Here is a 16,186-nt window from a genome sequence, read left to right as displayed (position 1 = left end):
AGGTCACAGGCCTTTTTTTGTGATCAGATTCTAACTTAGGTGGCAGAAAACAATTTGCGAAAGATGTTCAGGATATTACTCAGTAGGAACCTGACAATAAAATTGGGATAAAGAAATAGGATTTCATAGGACTAAATTTTGTGTTTTTTTAAATATTGAATCTTTTAATTATAGTCATACATTATTTGGTCTTTTGGAATACTATGTAATAAAGTATAATTAGTGTGGTATGGTGAAGTAAAGAATATGAAACTATGAGTCAGAATATTGGAATTCTAGTCTTCACTCTGTCACTAAGAAGCTAGGAGCCTGTAGATACATCAATGAGCCTCAATTTCCTTGTATGTGAAACTGGACAATTATATATGTTCTATTTAACCTACATTGTTATTGAAAAGATTCTTTATAGTAAGACAATGTGAAACCTATTAATCATTATGCAATTAGTAAATATTATTTTTGTAGTTGTACAAAGTATTTCTGAGAAATAAAATAACTTCTAATGCAAAAAATATACTATGTTGCATACATAAATAGGTACCTTAAAGTCAATTCCTCCTACAAAGATGCGATTAGGGATCACTGTTCCATATCTTGGGGCACTTGTTGGGTTATTCAAAGGCACAGGTGACACAGGATTAGGGGATGGAGATAATGAATCTGTTGGCGTCTGATTTGATGTTTGCTGTAAAATAAAATTCTTTTAAATTTTTAGCATTGGGTATAAGTTTTGATGCAGGCTGAAAACATATCTATCAAAAAGTTGAGTCATTTAGGCAAAATGTAATATTTTAGACTTTAATTTTATTCTAATATGAAAATTATGGTTAGAACTAATAACTTTTTGGAGCAACAAAAATATGGGAAATACAGGGTCTACTCCACTACAGAGAAAATCTTAAATCTTAAAATATATTATTTAAATATACTTATGTTAATTGCTATTAAATATACTACTTAAATATTATAAATGTTAAGGAATATTAAACTTGAAAAAGAAGTTTGAGAAAGAGAAAAACAGCCCTAGACAGCCGGGAACTGGCTTGGTTCTGGTGATGTTAGGTGTTGGCCTGGAACTCACAGTAAGGCTGTGGTGTTCTCTTGTTAACAGACATTAGGCAAAGTTACTCTTTGACTGTGATGGATCACATTAAAAACAAGACCATTCCATAATGATGTCTGAACCCTGACAAAAACAAAAACATTGTCCAAACCACAAGAAACAAAAATCCTGGCTGATTTGTGTAACTGCTCCTTCTTTATCAATCACAGATTTGGCCTCAATCTATTTTTCTTACCTTCTAAATAAAAATTAACATACCCAATCATAGAATTACTCCCACTTTCTGACAACATGTATTTCAGAGTATAGCCCTTCTCCCTTAAATGTTCTCTAAAAAGAGCTTAACACAAGCCTAAATCCCATAGTAAGTTCTTTTCTAACACCCTCTTACCTAGAGGCTCCATGGTGTATGCTCTTCCTTGTGCCAACAATTCAATAGACCCAACTTTACTTAACTGCAGGTATGTTCCTGGCAGTCTTTGGCTAAAGGGCACTGACAAGTCAATAAACTTTGATGTTCAAGTTCGCCATATTTTAGCTCTTAAAGTCAAATTTTTAAATGTACTTGTCAATTTGAACATTGAACTGATTTCATAAAAAAAATGTATATACCTGTAACTCATAGGTATAAATTTGTATACCAAAGAACTGAGCTCAGTACATGTATGTTCACAATTCTAAGTTGGGGGCCTAATTTAGATTTTAATAAATATATATTAACATATAAGCCTTTGTACAATGGCAAGATGGCAGACTCTTAACGTATATCTGAAAAAAACAAGACTTGAGAATAGAATTTTGAAGAGAAACCAATTTAAGCACTTGCTAATTACTTTCTTTCTGGGGACACTTAACAGACTTCCGAGACAGTCTAACATACTAAATGAATACTTCAAAAAAGCTTGCAGTTCATAATTTCAATTCTCTGAGAAACAAATACATGAAAATGAATCTCTTAGATAATGGAGTTGTTCTTTTTCATATTTGCTCTCCTCTCTCACTTCATTGGCCAATAAAACCATAATCCCTAAATTAATCTCTTCAAGATATACTGAGAAATGACTAGACCAGGAGTGATTATGGGGCTGTAGGCTGGACCTTACTGGGCTCTATTCTGCATCTAGTATTAAGGGGGGACAAACAACACATATTCCCTAATAAGGGAGTTCACAAAAACACCTATTAAACCACAGAAAATTTATCACATTTAATAATTGCTATGTTGTAGTTTCCAATTAAAGAAATTGGGAATCCAATCTTAACAGCATGCTCTCTAGGCATTTGGAGGTTATTTGTAACTTCAGTCACAAATAGTGAGTCTATAGTACAGAGAACGGATGGATGATCTGGGGATGCGTAGTTTTATTTTTCTACTGGATATTTGCATTGCTAGAGATAATAGGACAGCTCTAGTAGATATAATCTTGTCTGTCTGTTTAGAGAGTGCAGAAATTACGTATTTGCAAAATTAAAAAAATCAGTCTTTATGAAATTTTCTTCTTAAAAACAAAATGAGTTCAACAGATGAACTCGTTTGTTCTCCAGTTGGTTTAAATAAAAGTTAATTCCATTATTTTTCCTTGAGAGAGAGATGACATGAACAGAAGTGAAAAGAATGCTTTATTTCCTATATTGAGAACTAGTTAAATGATACCCAGAAAGGAAAAACATCTAACTTTTCCAACCTATTCACTTCATTTTCCAGTTTCTAAGACTCCTGCTGTACTGGGGGTTCCAACTGCCTCATTTTTCTTACCACTTAGTACTTTCCAACATGCTATATAATTTACTTGTGTTTACTGTCTATCACTTTCCACTATAGTGCAATGTTCATACGGGAAGGGATTCTGCCTGTTTTGCTCACTAAGCGTCTCAAGTAGAGCCGGTACATAGGAAATGTTCAATTAATATTTGGTGAACAAATGAATAAACGAATCATTTCTTCCTGCTCCTGATATCCCAACCATTAGGCTGAGGTTTAAGAATATGCTATTAAAATAACCTGGAAAATATTTTAATGTTAGCAGTGACAAGGCTCAAGCAGAAGCAACATCTAAATTCCTTAGAGAAGGCTAGCGATGCATGGAGTTAAACAATAAAGCCTCAGATTCCACTGGCAATGATTCTGCAAATGTATGAAAAGCACTTAGGTAGGTGCTATTATTTGGTTAGAAGTAAGGATCCTTAGCTTAGGACTACACTAAAGAGTTTATTAAAAATGTCCTCTAATGTGCCCTTACTGACTTCTTCCCTTGAGAATTAACCTCGAAATCTATCATCCACTTTGCCAACGGAGACAACAGGAAGAGGGCAGGCTAACCGTCGCGGTCACGGCCTCGGTGCTCCTTCCCCTCCGAGGCCAGCAAGCTGAGGCGCTGGGGTATATGGCCGCGGCAACAACTTCCTCGGGTTCTCTCGGGTCATCGTGAACTTGGACACTGACACGAGGATCCACCCCCTCCCCACCAAAGTGCGGGAGGGAAAAGAAGGCTAGCCAACGAGAAATCTTGCCCCGCAATCCCGCCAGCAGTAGCGGCGGGAATCCTCAACGGCACCGACCAGACGTCGGCCTTGAGCGCTGGCAACCCCCCGGTCCGCACGTGGCGCGCGCTGATTGGCTGCCAGCGGGGCGCGAGGCGGGGCACCGCGGCGCCTGCCTCGGCGCCTCAGGCCCCTCAGGCCTCCTCCGGTTCCCGCCCCTCCCCCACCGGGCCCTGAGGTGTCAGAGTCTCTGGGTCCGTCGTGGGCCACGGGGCCCCTCCCCTCCCCCCAGGTCTCTCAGGCCTTCCGGTCCACACTGACCAGTCGGGGAGAGGCGGTGTCAGCCGCCCTGACAACCCCTCGCGGTGGGCGGCTGGGCGGAGTCCCGCCAGAGCGAGCGTCAAAGACGTCGCTGAGCCCAGTTTCGGCGGGAAAGCTGTTGCTCTTGCCCAGCCCCGCCTGGTGCATAGGACGCAGCCACCCGCCGACTCCCGAAACCTCCCGGCCTTTACTGAGGTCCCCCAGCCAGCCTACACCCGGTCCAGGCCCGGTGGTCCCACCTTCCCGACCCCACGACACGACCCGACCGGGCTTGCAGGCGGGCCGCTCTTCGCGGTGGTAGATGAGGCGTCCTGTCCACATTTCTTCCCGACAAAATAGCGGGCGTTTGGGCGCTAGACCTCGCTCTTCCGGCCCCTCAGGAACGGAGTCCACGTTGCTCCTTATCCCTGCTACCCCGGGGCCGGAGGCCCTGACTGCTGTACTCACCGCCCCGGACTCCGTCTCCATCTTCCTCTACGCGCTTCAAAAACCGGGGGAAAGGAACAGAAACCCGAAGTTTGAAAGCACCTTCACACCAAGGAAGCAACACCACGTTTCCCGACGGACACTCCCCCTGGCGGCGACGGCGGCAGTGACAGCTGCAGGGGCGCAGGCTCGGACCCGGGGCCTGAACCTGCCACCCGGGGGGGTGGGGTGGGGAGGAGCAGGCGACGTCGCCTCGGACGGCGGGGCGGGCGGGCGGGCGCCGCAAGCCGGGGAGCGGCGCGGGCGGGCGGTTTCGGCTGTGGCCCGTGGTCGCCGAGCTGGGCCGTCTGAGGGGAAGAGCGTGCCCCAAGTCGGGGTGGGCGTGTGGTGTGCGGACGAGGGCTTGGCTCTGGGGCCACTCTCGCCTGCTTTCCGACGGCTGGGGAGGAGAGCGCGAACGGTTATGCAAAGCACCATGCACCGCACGCCTTCCTCTCTTCTCCCCTTTGGAGAAAAGTCGGCGCCCGGGACTGGTGGGTTTCGAGAGGTTGACGTGACCTCAGGCTTTGCTAAGGAGCAAGAGGCCGGTTGAGGGGCGACTTCGGAAGGCTGGTGCAAGGCGAGGAGGGCGGTTTCCAGAGTCAAACTCTGACCCCCCCGGGCCTGACGCGCCAAACTCGGGGACTCCGGAGAAGCCTCGGACTCCGCGCTTGCACCTGTTGTCGCCGTCACTCATTCCCGCCAGTGGGCGGGGCAGCGAGGGTGGCTTGGCCAGGACTCGCCGCGCAGCCCAGTCTGGGCCCCGGCGCCCGCCACAGGCCGGCGCCCCTCGCGGCTCCCGCGGGCCCCTCGCGGCCGAGCACCGCCTGGCCGCAGCAACAGCCTCGGGAGCCGGCCCTCGACGAAGCCACCCGCGCGCCAGAGGGGGTGAGCACAGTGCGGCTTGCCTGGAGCGGCTCTGGCCGCTAATAGCCTTGGGAGCGTCTTTGAAAGAAGAGTACTTTGTAAAAAATATCTGTAAAAGGTAGCTGAGAATTTTATAGATCGCCGCTATAATACATAATGTAATATTATACATACATATAGAATGTAATGGCGATATATAATATTTAATCAAGGCGTAAATAATTACAACGAAGTAAATTTATGTGATAAGGATGATGATTTTTACCCAACTACCATTTATCAAGGGCTCAATCAGATGGAGATTAAGTCCATTTGGTCAAAAGCTAAAGCTCTAAGAGATTTAACTGGGGTCTCCTGACAATTCATGAGCTTAACCATTTTGACATGTGTTGTTATAAAAGTTAGCAGCAACAACTGTTAAAAGTTACATTAGTAATAACTTCTATACTCTCATAAAAGTTTGGCTTTGGGTTATTTTACTTTCAAGAGAAATACTTTAAAAATATGCAGTATCATTGTATTAATTTTAATATGCTCAAGGATTAGATCTTTATATTATTTACCAAAAATAAAATAGGAAACATAATTGTTTTCATTGGATACAGTTCAGCTAAAGCGTCCTAAAAGTCATACATTTCTGCATGCAATTTAAGCTCATTTCAGGTTTTAGTTTCTGTGGAAACAGAATACAAACCTATTCAAATTAATACTCATATTCTAGAGCAGAATAATTTTGTTGTTCGATAACATTAGAACTGATCTTTGGGTGTGGTTTTTTTTCGGTAGTAATGATGGATTTGAGTAGCTATTATTCTCTTTTGCCCAAATCTTTTTTGACTGAAAACCTTTATTTTTTTATTATTTTTTTAAAGATTATTTATTTATTTATTTGACAGAGAGAGACACAGCGAGAGAGGGGACACAAGCAGGGGGAGTGAGAGAGGGAGAAGCAGGCTTCCTGCTGAGCAGGGAGCCCGATGTGGGGCTCGATCCCAGGACCCTGGGACCATGACCTGAGCCGAAGGCAAATGCTTAACGACTGAGCCACCCGGGCGCCCCTGAAAACCCTTATTTTTAAAGACTGTCTTCACCATAGTAGGTGTTCAGTCTGTGACACACAAATTAATCAACTCAATTTAGGGAACATTAATTGTATTTCAAGGCCTGTGACAGTAATTCTCTGTTCTTCTCTTTTAATTCTTAAAGCAAAAGGAAATTTTGGTTTTAAAACTTGGGTAGATCATGTAAAAGTATACAACTCAACTAGTAGACATTTATAGTGTTCCTATTATGCGTAGTACCTAATGCTCTATGTTATGGGAGATAAGAAGATGAACAAGATCAAATCCTCATCTTGAGTTTTTTTTTCAACCTAGAAGGAAAGAAAGGACTAACTGCTCAAAAATGATTATATCTAAATGTGCTTATAATTAATAAGACACAAGCAGAATTGGATAAGTGATATGTGAACTGCAGTCAAAGATCTTGTAGGAGCACAGAGGACAGCATCGTGAGGCACAATGTCTAGAGCTGGGTAAGGATATCATCAAGGCTGAAATTCTGGTCTGGGTGGGAAGGTGGGAGGAAAGATATAGAGCCCAGCACTAGCCTAGGCACATTCTTTTTTAGTCTTCTTAGTTACCATTCTTTCTCTCTCTGGAAATCTGAACCTTAGAGAGGTAAAAGTGACTCATGTAGTTACACTGCTAGTGACTGGTAGATGCAGTTTTCAAAACTTGGTTCTATTTGACTCCATTGCCCATGCATGTTCACTCTGCCATGTTATTTATATCGTGGTAATAATGACTTAGAGTTTTATTCTAGAGACCTTTGCAAATAGAGGGCCATTGAAGTTATTGAATTAGGAAGTTATATAATCAGAACCAAAATTTAGAAAGATAGGCTCAGACCAGAGAACAGTTTTTAAAGAACAGGAAAGAGAGAATTGAATTAGGAGCATACGACTCTAGTGAAAAATAATGGGGATCTAAACAGAAGTGGCAGCTGTGAGAATAAAATACTGGGAAAGGATTAAGGAGAAACCAGAGAAGAACTGAGACTCTTGGACGTGGTGATGTTGGGGAGGGATTGGTGAGGATGGTTCAGAAGTCTCAAGTTTCAAATCCTGGAGAGGTCATTGACAAAGATAAATATAAAAGTGCAACACATAACAAATTGCAAACCTAATATCCCATTTGTTTATATTTTGTACTAGCATCCCAATGTTTCCCATCTTTTTCCTTCACACAGTCGGTTAAGAGCATAGTTCTTATTTCAGGGATTTACTCAAACCTGCCCTCCCTCTTGCTTGCGTTCCCTTACTGGTAATTCTTCCATTACTGCTCCTTGAGTTTTCTAGACACTGATTCTAACTCTTAATATCCATTTTAGGCCGTCCTTTTCTCAATAACCCTTGGGATGTGTTCTCTAGCTTATAGACCTAGATAACCATCAGTAGGCCTCCTATGGACCAGGCTTTACTTTATGGGAGGGGATATGGCAGTGATTAAAACCTGGTTCTTGCTCTCCAGCAGCCTCTGGTCTAGTGCAAGAAGGAGCTAAGTAAATAGAAAGTTTATACACTCAATGTGCTAAATGTAGCAGTACAAGAGTTGCCAGGTGCGGAGACAGCCCAAATCAGGGAGTGCCTTGGTAGATAAAACAACATGAAAGGACATGTTTAAAAGATGCCTCTGTTTCCATTTTATTTCTCTCATGTCTGTTAACCTGTTGTTGTATTTTGGAGGATGATTAGGTGCTTTCTTCTTCTCTATGATGGTTGGATATTTGAAATAGAAGAGGTGAAGGATAGGAGTTTTAAAAAAATCTGTCTTAAGGAGCAGAGAGTCTGGTTCAGATTTCCTTTTCCTTTATGGAATGTAATACTTACATTTAGAGAGGATGTTACCCAGATGATCTAGACTGGAACAGTAAGTGATTCATTGGAAAATTCCTTATAAAACTGTTTTATTTGCATATGCAGTTTATTTTGAGCTACTTAGATGCAGGAATATAAAATATTAGAGCTGACTGTGCAGCATAAGGTAGGACCTCAGTAATTATTTATAGAATAGAGACTAAAGGAACAGGCAACCCTCACCCCACCCTCCATTTTATACCCATTCCTTACCATTTTACTCTTACTTCTGGAATAAGAATGAAAAACAGTCATCAGAGAATCTTTTCTTGATTCACTTACGCAAGTATGGTTTAATAGTTATACACATGTTTTCAGTTGCTTTTCAGGGGAAGACCTTGTGTTTGGAACATCCCACCCGCAAAATCCTTTGAACATTCACAGATATTATACCACCATATACAAAAATAAGACCTGTGGAGCAAGACTTCAGTCCAAGAATGATTGCCCAGAACATACTGTCCACTTGTAGACTCAGTCCTGCAGTGTTTGCCTTGGCTTGCCCCTTTATTTTACCCTTACCTTCTGACCACCAATGGCCGTCTTTCTTTCTCTTTTTAAAGATTTATTTATTTATTTATTTATTTATTTATTTGAGAGAGAGAGAGAGAGAGAGCATGAGCAGGGAGAGGGGCAGAGGGAGCAGCAGACTCCCTGCTGAAGAGGGGAGTCTGTGGAGGGGCTCAATCCCAGGACCTTGGGATCATGACCTGAGCTCAAGGCAGACACTTAACCGACTGAGCCACCTAGGCGCCTCCCCCAACATTTTTTTTTAAGATTTTAAAAATTTATACAACTTTTTTAACTTCTTCCCATTCTTTTTTTTTTTTTTTAAGATTTTATTTATTTGAGATAGCACAAGTAGGGGGAGCGGCAGGAGAGGGAGAAGCAGGCTCCCTGCTGAGCAGCGAGTCCAATGCGGGACTCCATCCCAGGACCCTGGGATCATGACCTGAGCCGAAGACAGATGCATAACCGACTGAGCCACCCAGGCGCCCCAACCTCCTTCCATTCTTATGTCATCTTTAGATGTGATCTGTCTGGGAGGAAAAAGTTTTCTTTGACCCTCTTAGGGTTCCTGGCTGGGTCTGAAAATTAAATTGACAAAGATTAATAGGAGAAAAGCATACAAATTTTACTGAATTTTTATATGTACTTGGGTGCCTTCATAAGGGAATGAAGATCTAAGAACTGACCAGAGCAGGAAGCTTTTATACCTTTTAGACAAACAATACATTTATGAGTAATTGACAAGATGAAGGAGTTTAGGTTAGAGATAGTAAATGGTGAAGAAGAAACTAGGAAGATAAGGGTTAGTTTAACAAGATTAGTTTGCAGATTCCTCTAGTGCCCTGTCTTGGGGCTGATAAGTGTCTGTCTCCAGTAAAAGAATTTATTTCCTGACTTTAGGCACAAAAGGGGGAGCTTTTTCTGTGTTTACTGTTTCTTAATTGCCTTTAACTCAAAATAATTCCTAGGTCAAGAGGCATATTTTGGGGTGACATATTCTGGTTTCCTTCAGATGCATGAGGTATTTTCGGGTACTATCATGAACCTCTTAATTCATGTTTTCTCTCACCCATAGGCATCTTGGCAATAGTTCATGTTGCTAGTGTCCTATCCATGTCGTTTCAAACATCTTTTTAAAAAATATTTAATTGTCACTTGTCCTCTACTCCAGCAACTATGTTGTTTTTGAGTAGTGGGCAATTGTTGCCTTGGTGCACTCTGATCTTTTGAATCTAAGGAAGCCCACCATGTAGTGTTGCATAGATTACTCAATGCATAAGGTTGTCTAGCCAAAGGAGCTAGTAGGATGAAATCCAGCCCTTAATGCTCCACTCATAGAACCATGTAGTCACAAGCCCCTCCATTCAATCGGAGTGCATTTTTCTAATACATAAAAAGATGCTGAATGGGCCAGTGATAGCCCTGCCTAAACATAGCTCCTGCACTGTAAGATGGTGTCAAGAAGCCCTCGTTTATGTTCATCATGTTTTACTATCATATTCTCAGACATCAGTAACTGACATTTGGAAAAATATTCATCTTGGTGAATGTTGCAAGTGGGTTCCTCAGGAAACAGACTCTGAGATTTGCATGTAGAAATTTTGGGGAATATGAGTTTGGGAAGAGTACCTGAGAAGAGTGAGGGAAGCAGGACTGGGCAGAGCAAGTTGAGTTGTGATTTTTGCAACAGAGTTTCAGCAATCCTAGGATGACCTACAGAGTTGTCCCCAGAGACTAGGGTCCCTTCCCCCTCCACTGTACTCTCTATCCTCATCTACCTATTTATAGACATTGGGTGCAGGCTACTCCCAGACAAAAGTCTGGACTTTGGACAAGATGACTCTCTTTGGCTGAGGGCAATTTCTGGAGAGGAACTTAGCTGAGAACAGCCCACACCCCAGCATCTGGTGGAAAAATGGCTTGGTCCTGAAGGGAGATTTGGGCCAATCACAGCATATACAAAAGTGAGTTCATAACCATCGAATGACTTTTTCTCTACAATAGGATTAAACCGGTTGAATTTAGTTTGCTTTTGGTTGAAGGAAAACATGACAAAAACAGAATAACTCAGGAAAACTTCAAACTTGTTTTTTTCTTAGAGAGGGCACCTGAGAGATTGCAGGAGGGACTATATCAGGAGCACAGATCTGGTAACCTAAGATGTGGTAACCTTGTGAACTGAAAATTTAGGTTGCACATTGTGTTTAATGATTGCAGGCTAAAAAACAGCTTTCTTTGAGTTTGCCCTCTATTGGTTCTGTGTTCAAGAAAATATCCATATTGGTCACCATTGGGGAAATATAATTAAAATGCAAAATCTTCTCCCCACTCAGAATACCTCTCTACAGGGGCACCTGGGTGGCTCAGATGGTTAAGCATCTGCCTTTGGCTCAGGTCATGATCCCAGGGTCTTGGGATCAAGCCCCACATCGGGCTCCTGGCTCAGCTGGGAGCCTGCTTCTCCTTCTCCCTCTGCCTCTTTCCCTGCTCATGCTCTCTCTCTCTCTCTCTCTCTCTCTCTCTGTGTCTCAAGTGAATAAATAAAATTTTTTTTTTTAAAAAAGAATACCTCTCCACAAAGGTGATAGAGACAGAAACCAGTTTCATCATTGAATAAACACGAACTCTGTGGTGCACATCACAGGCAAGAAATTGCAAAGACGAAGAAAGGAATCTCACCCACTTATATTGCCAAGCAGACACAACCCATTACATCACAGATAGTTCATCCTAACCTTACCTGGTAATTGGAGTCACCATCTTATTGGCTTTATGGAGAGGAAAAACAAACCTTGTATCTTTATAGCAGGAGGTAATTTTGCAAACTGGAGTAAGGCAAACATCAAAGTTAGGCTTTTAACTTCTTACTGAAACTGGGGAAGAGGGGAACTATCTCCCTTGCTGTTTGCATTTCAAAAAGGTGGTTCTTTTTTTTTCTTTTCCAAGTTTTTATTTAAATTCTAGTTAACATGTAGTATAATATTGATTTCAGGAGTAGAATTTAGTGGTTCATCACTTACATATAATGCCCAGTGCTCATCATAACAAGTGCCCTCCTTAATACCCATCACCCATTTATCCCATTCCCCCTCCCACCTCCCTCCATCAACCCTCAGTTTGTTCTCTATCATGAAGAGTCTCTTATGGTTTGCTTCCCTCTCTCTTTCCCCCCCTTTCCCATATGTTCATCTGTTTTGTTTCCTGAATTCCACATATGAGTGAAATCATAGGGTGTTTGTCTTTCTCTGACTAACTTATTTTGCTTAGCATAATACATTCTAACTCCATCCATGTTGTTGCAAATGGCAAGATTTCATTCTTTTTGATGGCTGGGTAATATTCCATGGTATTTATATGCCACATCTCCTTTATCCATTCATCAGTCGATGGACGCTTGGGCTCATTTCCTAGTTTGGCTATTGTTTTGCTTGTTTGTTTTTTTAAATAGGCTCCATGCCCAATGTGGAGCCCAATGTGGGGCTTGAACTCACAGACCATGAGATCAAGACCTGAGCTGAGATCAAGAGTCAGACTTTTTTTTTTTTTAAGATTTATTTATTTGAGAGAGCGAGAGAGAGAGAGCTCAAGCGCATGAGTACACATGAGCAGGCAGTGAGGCAGAGGGAGAGGGAGAGAATCTCAAGCTGATTCCATGCCCAGCATGGCGCCCAACTCAGGGCTTAATCTCATGACTGAGATCATGACTTGAGCCAAAATCAAGAGTCAGACACTTAACTGACTGAGCCACCAAGGTGCTCCAGTTTGGCTATTGTTGATGATGTTATAAACATCAGAGTGTATGTACCCCTTTGAATCTGTATTTTTGTATCCTTTGGGTAAATACCTGGTAGAGCAATTGCTGGATTGTAGGGCAGTTCTATTTTTAACTTTTTGAGGATAGTTAGCCATTATAAAGATTTACATACATTTGAAAAGGACAGAGAAAAAAAATTCTGGGAAAAAAAAAAGATATGGGAGAAGTCTTTTTCCTTATTTCTCCCAGGGAGAATTAAGCCTCTTATTTTTAGTCTGTATTTGCCCTTATATTATATATCTGGATCTGTTTAAGGTTGGAACTCCTTGAAGCACTGAAAAATTTTAGAAGCAACCAAAATTAAAAGTCATTATTTATACATCTGGAGTAGGAAGAGAAGTGGAGTAGCAAGAAAGGAAGCCAGGGATGTAGACAAGAGCCATGGCCACATGTGCCAGAAAGCCTGGACTCTATTCAGCTGGTAGTGGGAAGCCAATAAAGTCATAGCAGGGAGTCAGACTTATATTTTAGGTAAATCCTTCTAGCTACAATGTGGAGAGAGTATGGACATTAGAACATGCTACAAGGTCGCTATAATCAAATTCATATGGTATTGGATCAGAACAGATAACCCAAAAGTACACTATTTGTGATAATTTAACATATGACAAGAGGGATAATTCAATTCAGTGAGAAAAGAGTAGATTATTTAATGAAGAAAAAAACCAGCCCACCATCTTATTTAAAAAATTTTATATAAATGCTTGTATACACATATAAACTAAATTCAAAAATAAAGTATAGAAAGACCACATACTTAAAAAAAATCTTGCAAGAAAAGGTAGGAGATTACATGTACAACCTAGGGGTTGGAAAGTGCCGAAAGTGCTGAAAAGAGACATATTGGATTATATGAAAATTAATATATAGGCAACAGATATAAAATCAATAAACAATAGTCTGGAAAAATATTAAAGCTGATGACATAATAAGGATAACATCTATAATATACTGGTTGGGTTTTCTGAGAAGCATTAGCATTAGAGGTGAAAGATTTATTGGAAAGTAACATGTGGAGGGAAAAGGGAGAAGCAGGATTGGGCAGGAAGAGGTCAGATACAGACATGACAAAAATCTCAACCAGCCCAAGCGGCAACTGAAACAATGATTGCCTGTTGGAGGAGTCCTGCCTTGGTGGAAATGGCTAGGACCTATTGACTGGAGATTGCCCAGAGAAGAGAAGAGCTTGCCCTCAGCTATCAACACTTCACTCATTCACTGGCAAGGGGCTGCCCCAAGAAGAACATGACCTTGGCTCAAAAGTTCAGAAGAACCCTGAGTAACTGAACAGCTGAAGGCTGTCAGTGAATCATATGCCTTGAAGCTGGAGAGTGAGCCTCTTACTGAAGCAGGATCTGAGTGTGGCATCTCTGTGTTTGCTATAGAACTCTTACAGACCAAGAAAAAAAAAAGGCATTCAGTCCAATGGAAAATTACTTGGCACATGTGTGGACTGAGTCCAAATGACCCAGAAACATTTGAAATGATGCTTAGTAATCTGGAAAGTGAAATTAACATAACAATGGAACCTAACTTTATACCTATAAGATAGGCAGAAATTATTGAGAGCTACAATACCTATTAAGGTGAAATGTGAAGTGCTGTAATTCTTTGGGAAATCCATCTAGCATTATCTATTAAAATTAAAAATACATACATCCTTAGACCTAAAAAATTCTACACTTGGGAATTTGTCTTATGGAAATTAAACAACTGGTTCATAAAACCATGTGTGCAAAAGTGATAATTACAATGCTGTTTGTAGTGGTGAAAAACTAGAAATAAATTGAATACCCCAAATACAGTGATGCCTAAATGAATTATGATATATCCATACCATAGAATATTTGCAGTTATTAAAAGAACAAATTAGTAGATGCAGATAAGGTGGGGATTCTTACCAGGTATTGTTGAGAAAAAGAAGTGAGAAAAAGAAGATACAGAACAGTATGTATAAAATACGTCTGCCCACCTCTTTTTTTTTTTTTTGTAAATCAAACAGTGACAAACACACACACGCATGCACACACACATGTGAATGTACACCAAAGCTGAAAAGATGCTTTAGCTTGGCAACTTAGGTTGTTAATTTGAGTTACCTTGCAAGGAGTGGGAGGGTTGATGTGCATGGAGGAGAAGAAAAATGTTTAAGACAGGTAAAAGAAAAAATTATACCAAAAGAAGCATGCATTGATCATACTCATGCTGCCATTTCTAAACCTAACAAGAAAGACAGAAACAGAGGCTTACATAGGTTATAGGAAAGAAATAAATGAGAAAAATATGTCACAGAAATAGAAATAACTATATACAATTTTTAGATATCCAAAAATTTTTAGTTTTTACTAGTTTAATAGATGTCAGTAATGTTTATTTGCCATATAAATCAAGTAGTATCTGGCCATATGGACCAATAGCATGGTTGTAGAAAGCATAGGGCTTTCAGTAGACTTATGTATCTGTATCAGTTAAAAGAGACTTGGTTATACTACGGTAACAGATGACCCCCAAATCTAAGAGACTTACCACAGAGGTTGCTTTCTTGAACATGTTACACATCCATTGTAGATTGGCTTGAGCTCTGCTCCTTGCCATTTTCACGTAGGATCTAACCTCTATCTGGTGACCAATTAATCTTGTGACAGAGGAAAATGAGATCATGGTTAAGCGTGCACTGGCTCTGTTCAGAGGGGGATTTCATTCATCTTTCATTGGCTAAAGCAAATCCATAACAGACTGAGCCTGCTGTTAACCAGTTGAGGAGGCATAAACCCTTCCACAGGGAGGATTAGTGAGCATCCCCATGAGTATGAAGATTGTCTTTAAAACAAAGATTGTTAATGAAATATTTCCATGTGAATCATACCTAATGGATGCCATTAATGATTGGTGAGTGTGGAGAATTAAGATAAGAAATAAGAGGGGTGCCTGGGTGGCTCAGTCAGTTGAGCAACTGGCTCTTGATTTTGGCTGAGGTCATGGTCTCAGGGTCCTGGAATTGAGCCCTGAGTAGGGCTCCGTGCTCAGTGGGGAGTCGGCTGGAGGATTCTCTCTCCTTTCCCTCTGCCCCTTCCCCCACTCTCTCTTTCTAAAATGGATAAATAAATCTTAAAAAAAAAGGATGAGAAATAAGAGGGGTGACTGGTTGGCTCAGCTGGAAGAGCATGCGACTTTTTTTTATAAAGATTTTATTTATTTTTTTTTAATTTTTTATTGTTATGTTAATCACCACATATTACATCATTAGTTTTTGATGCAGTGTTCCATGATTCATTGTTTGTTGAGCATGCGACTCTTGATCTCAGGGTTGTGAGTTCAAGCTCCACGTTGGGTGTAGAGATTACTAAATAAATTTTAAGATGAGAAATAAGAGAAAATACTTTTTTCTAATTAAATGCTATTTTTTCTCATCTACTCGGTGTACAGATAAGAAGTACTCCTTTTGGGCGCCTGTGTGGCTCAGTTGATTAAGCATCTGCCTTCAGCTCAGGTCATGATCCCAGGGTCCTGGGATTGAGTCCCACATCGGGCTCCCTGCTCAGCGGAGAGCCTGCTTCTCCCTTTCCCTCTGCACCTCCCCCTGCTAATGCTCTCTCTCTCTCTGTATTTCTCTGTCTCAAATGAAAAAAAAAAATAAAGAAGTACTCCTTTTGACTTTAGTTTCAATCACAGATAACACACCATTATTTACATTTACAGAAAACAAACTAAAACCTGTTTAATCCATACTTTGAAGATAGGAAAAATT

At 41.1% G+C, this 16,186-nt stretch overlaps 2 protein-coding genes across 5 annotated transcripts in view; one reads left to right on the top strand and one right to left on the bottom strand.

Moving 5' to 3' along the window:
- The window catches only part of BOLL (boule homolog, RNA binding protein), a 57,094-nt gene extending 52,623 nt beyond the window's left edge, over nucleotides 1–4,471 (bottom strand). For 3 of the 4 annotated variants that reach the window (XM_073880655.1, XM_073880653.1, XM_073880656.1), the window contains exons 1-2: nucleotides 4,313–4,469; nucleotides 542–685 (exon numbers count right to left, since the gene is read on the bottom strand). In XM_073880655.1, the coding sequence (XP_073736756.1) occupies nucleotides 542–685; nucleotides 4,313–4,333 (165 nt within the window). In that variant the 5' untranslated portion in view covers nucleotides 4,334–4,469. Of the gene's footprint in view, nucleotides 1–541; nucleotides 686–4,312 lie in introns of all 4 variants that reach the window. The other variant, XM_073880659.1, reaches the window with a different exon arrangement.
- The window catches only part of MARS2 (methionyl-tRNA synthetase 2, mitochondrial), a 69,641-nt gene extending 61,002 nt beyond the window's left edge, over nucleotides 1–8,639 (top strand). Inside the window, exon 2 of the mRNA XM_025894052.2 lies at nucleotides 8,433–8,639. The gene's annotated coding sequence lies outside the window, so the exon portion shown is untranslated. The remainder of the gene's footprint in view (nucleotides 1–8,432) is intronic.
- Nucleotides 8,640–16,186: the final 7,547 nt, after the last annotated feature.

The sequence above is a fragment of the Callorhinus ursinus genome, unplaced genomic scaffold (genome assembly GCF_003265705.2).
Source record: "Callorhinus ursinus isolate GAN/ISIS: 27379988/994484 unplaced genomic scaffold, GSC_fseal_2.0 scaffold2, whole genome shotgun sequence".
Lineage (NCBI taxonomy): Eukaryota > Metazoa > Chordata > Mammalia > Carnivora > Otariidae > Callorhinus > Callorhinus ursinus.
The sequence above is the reverse complement of the archived record's forward strand: the minus strand, read 5'-3'. Positions and strand labels throughout refer to the sequence as shown.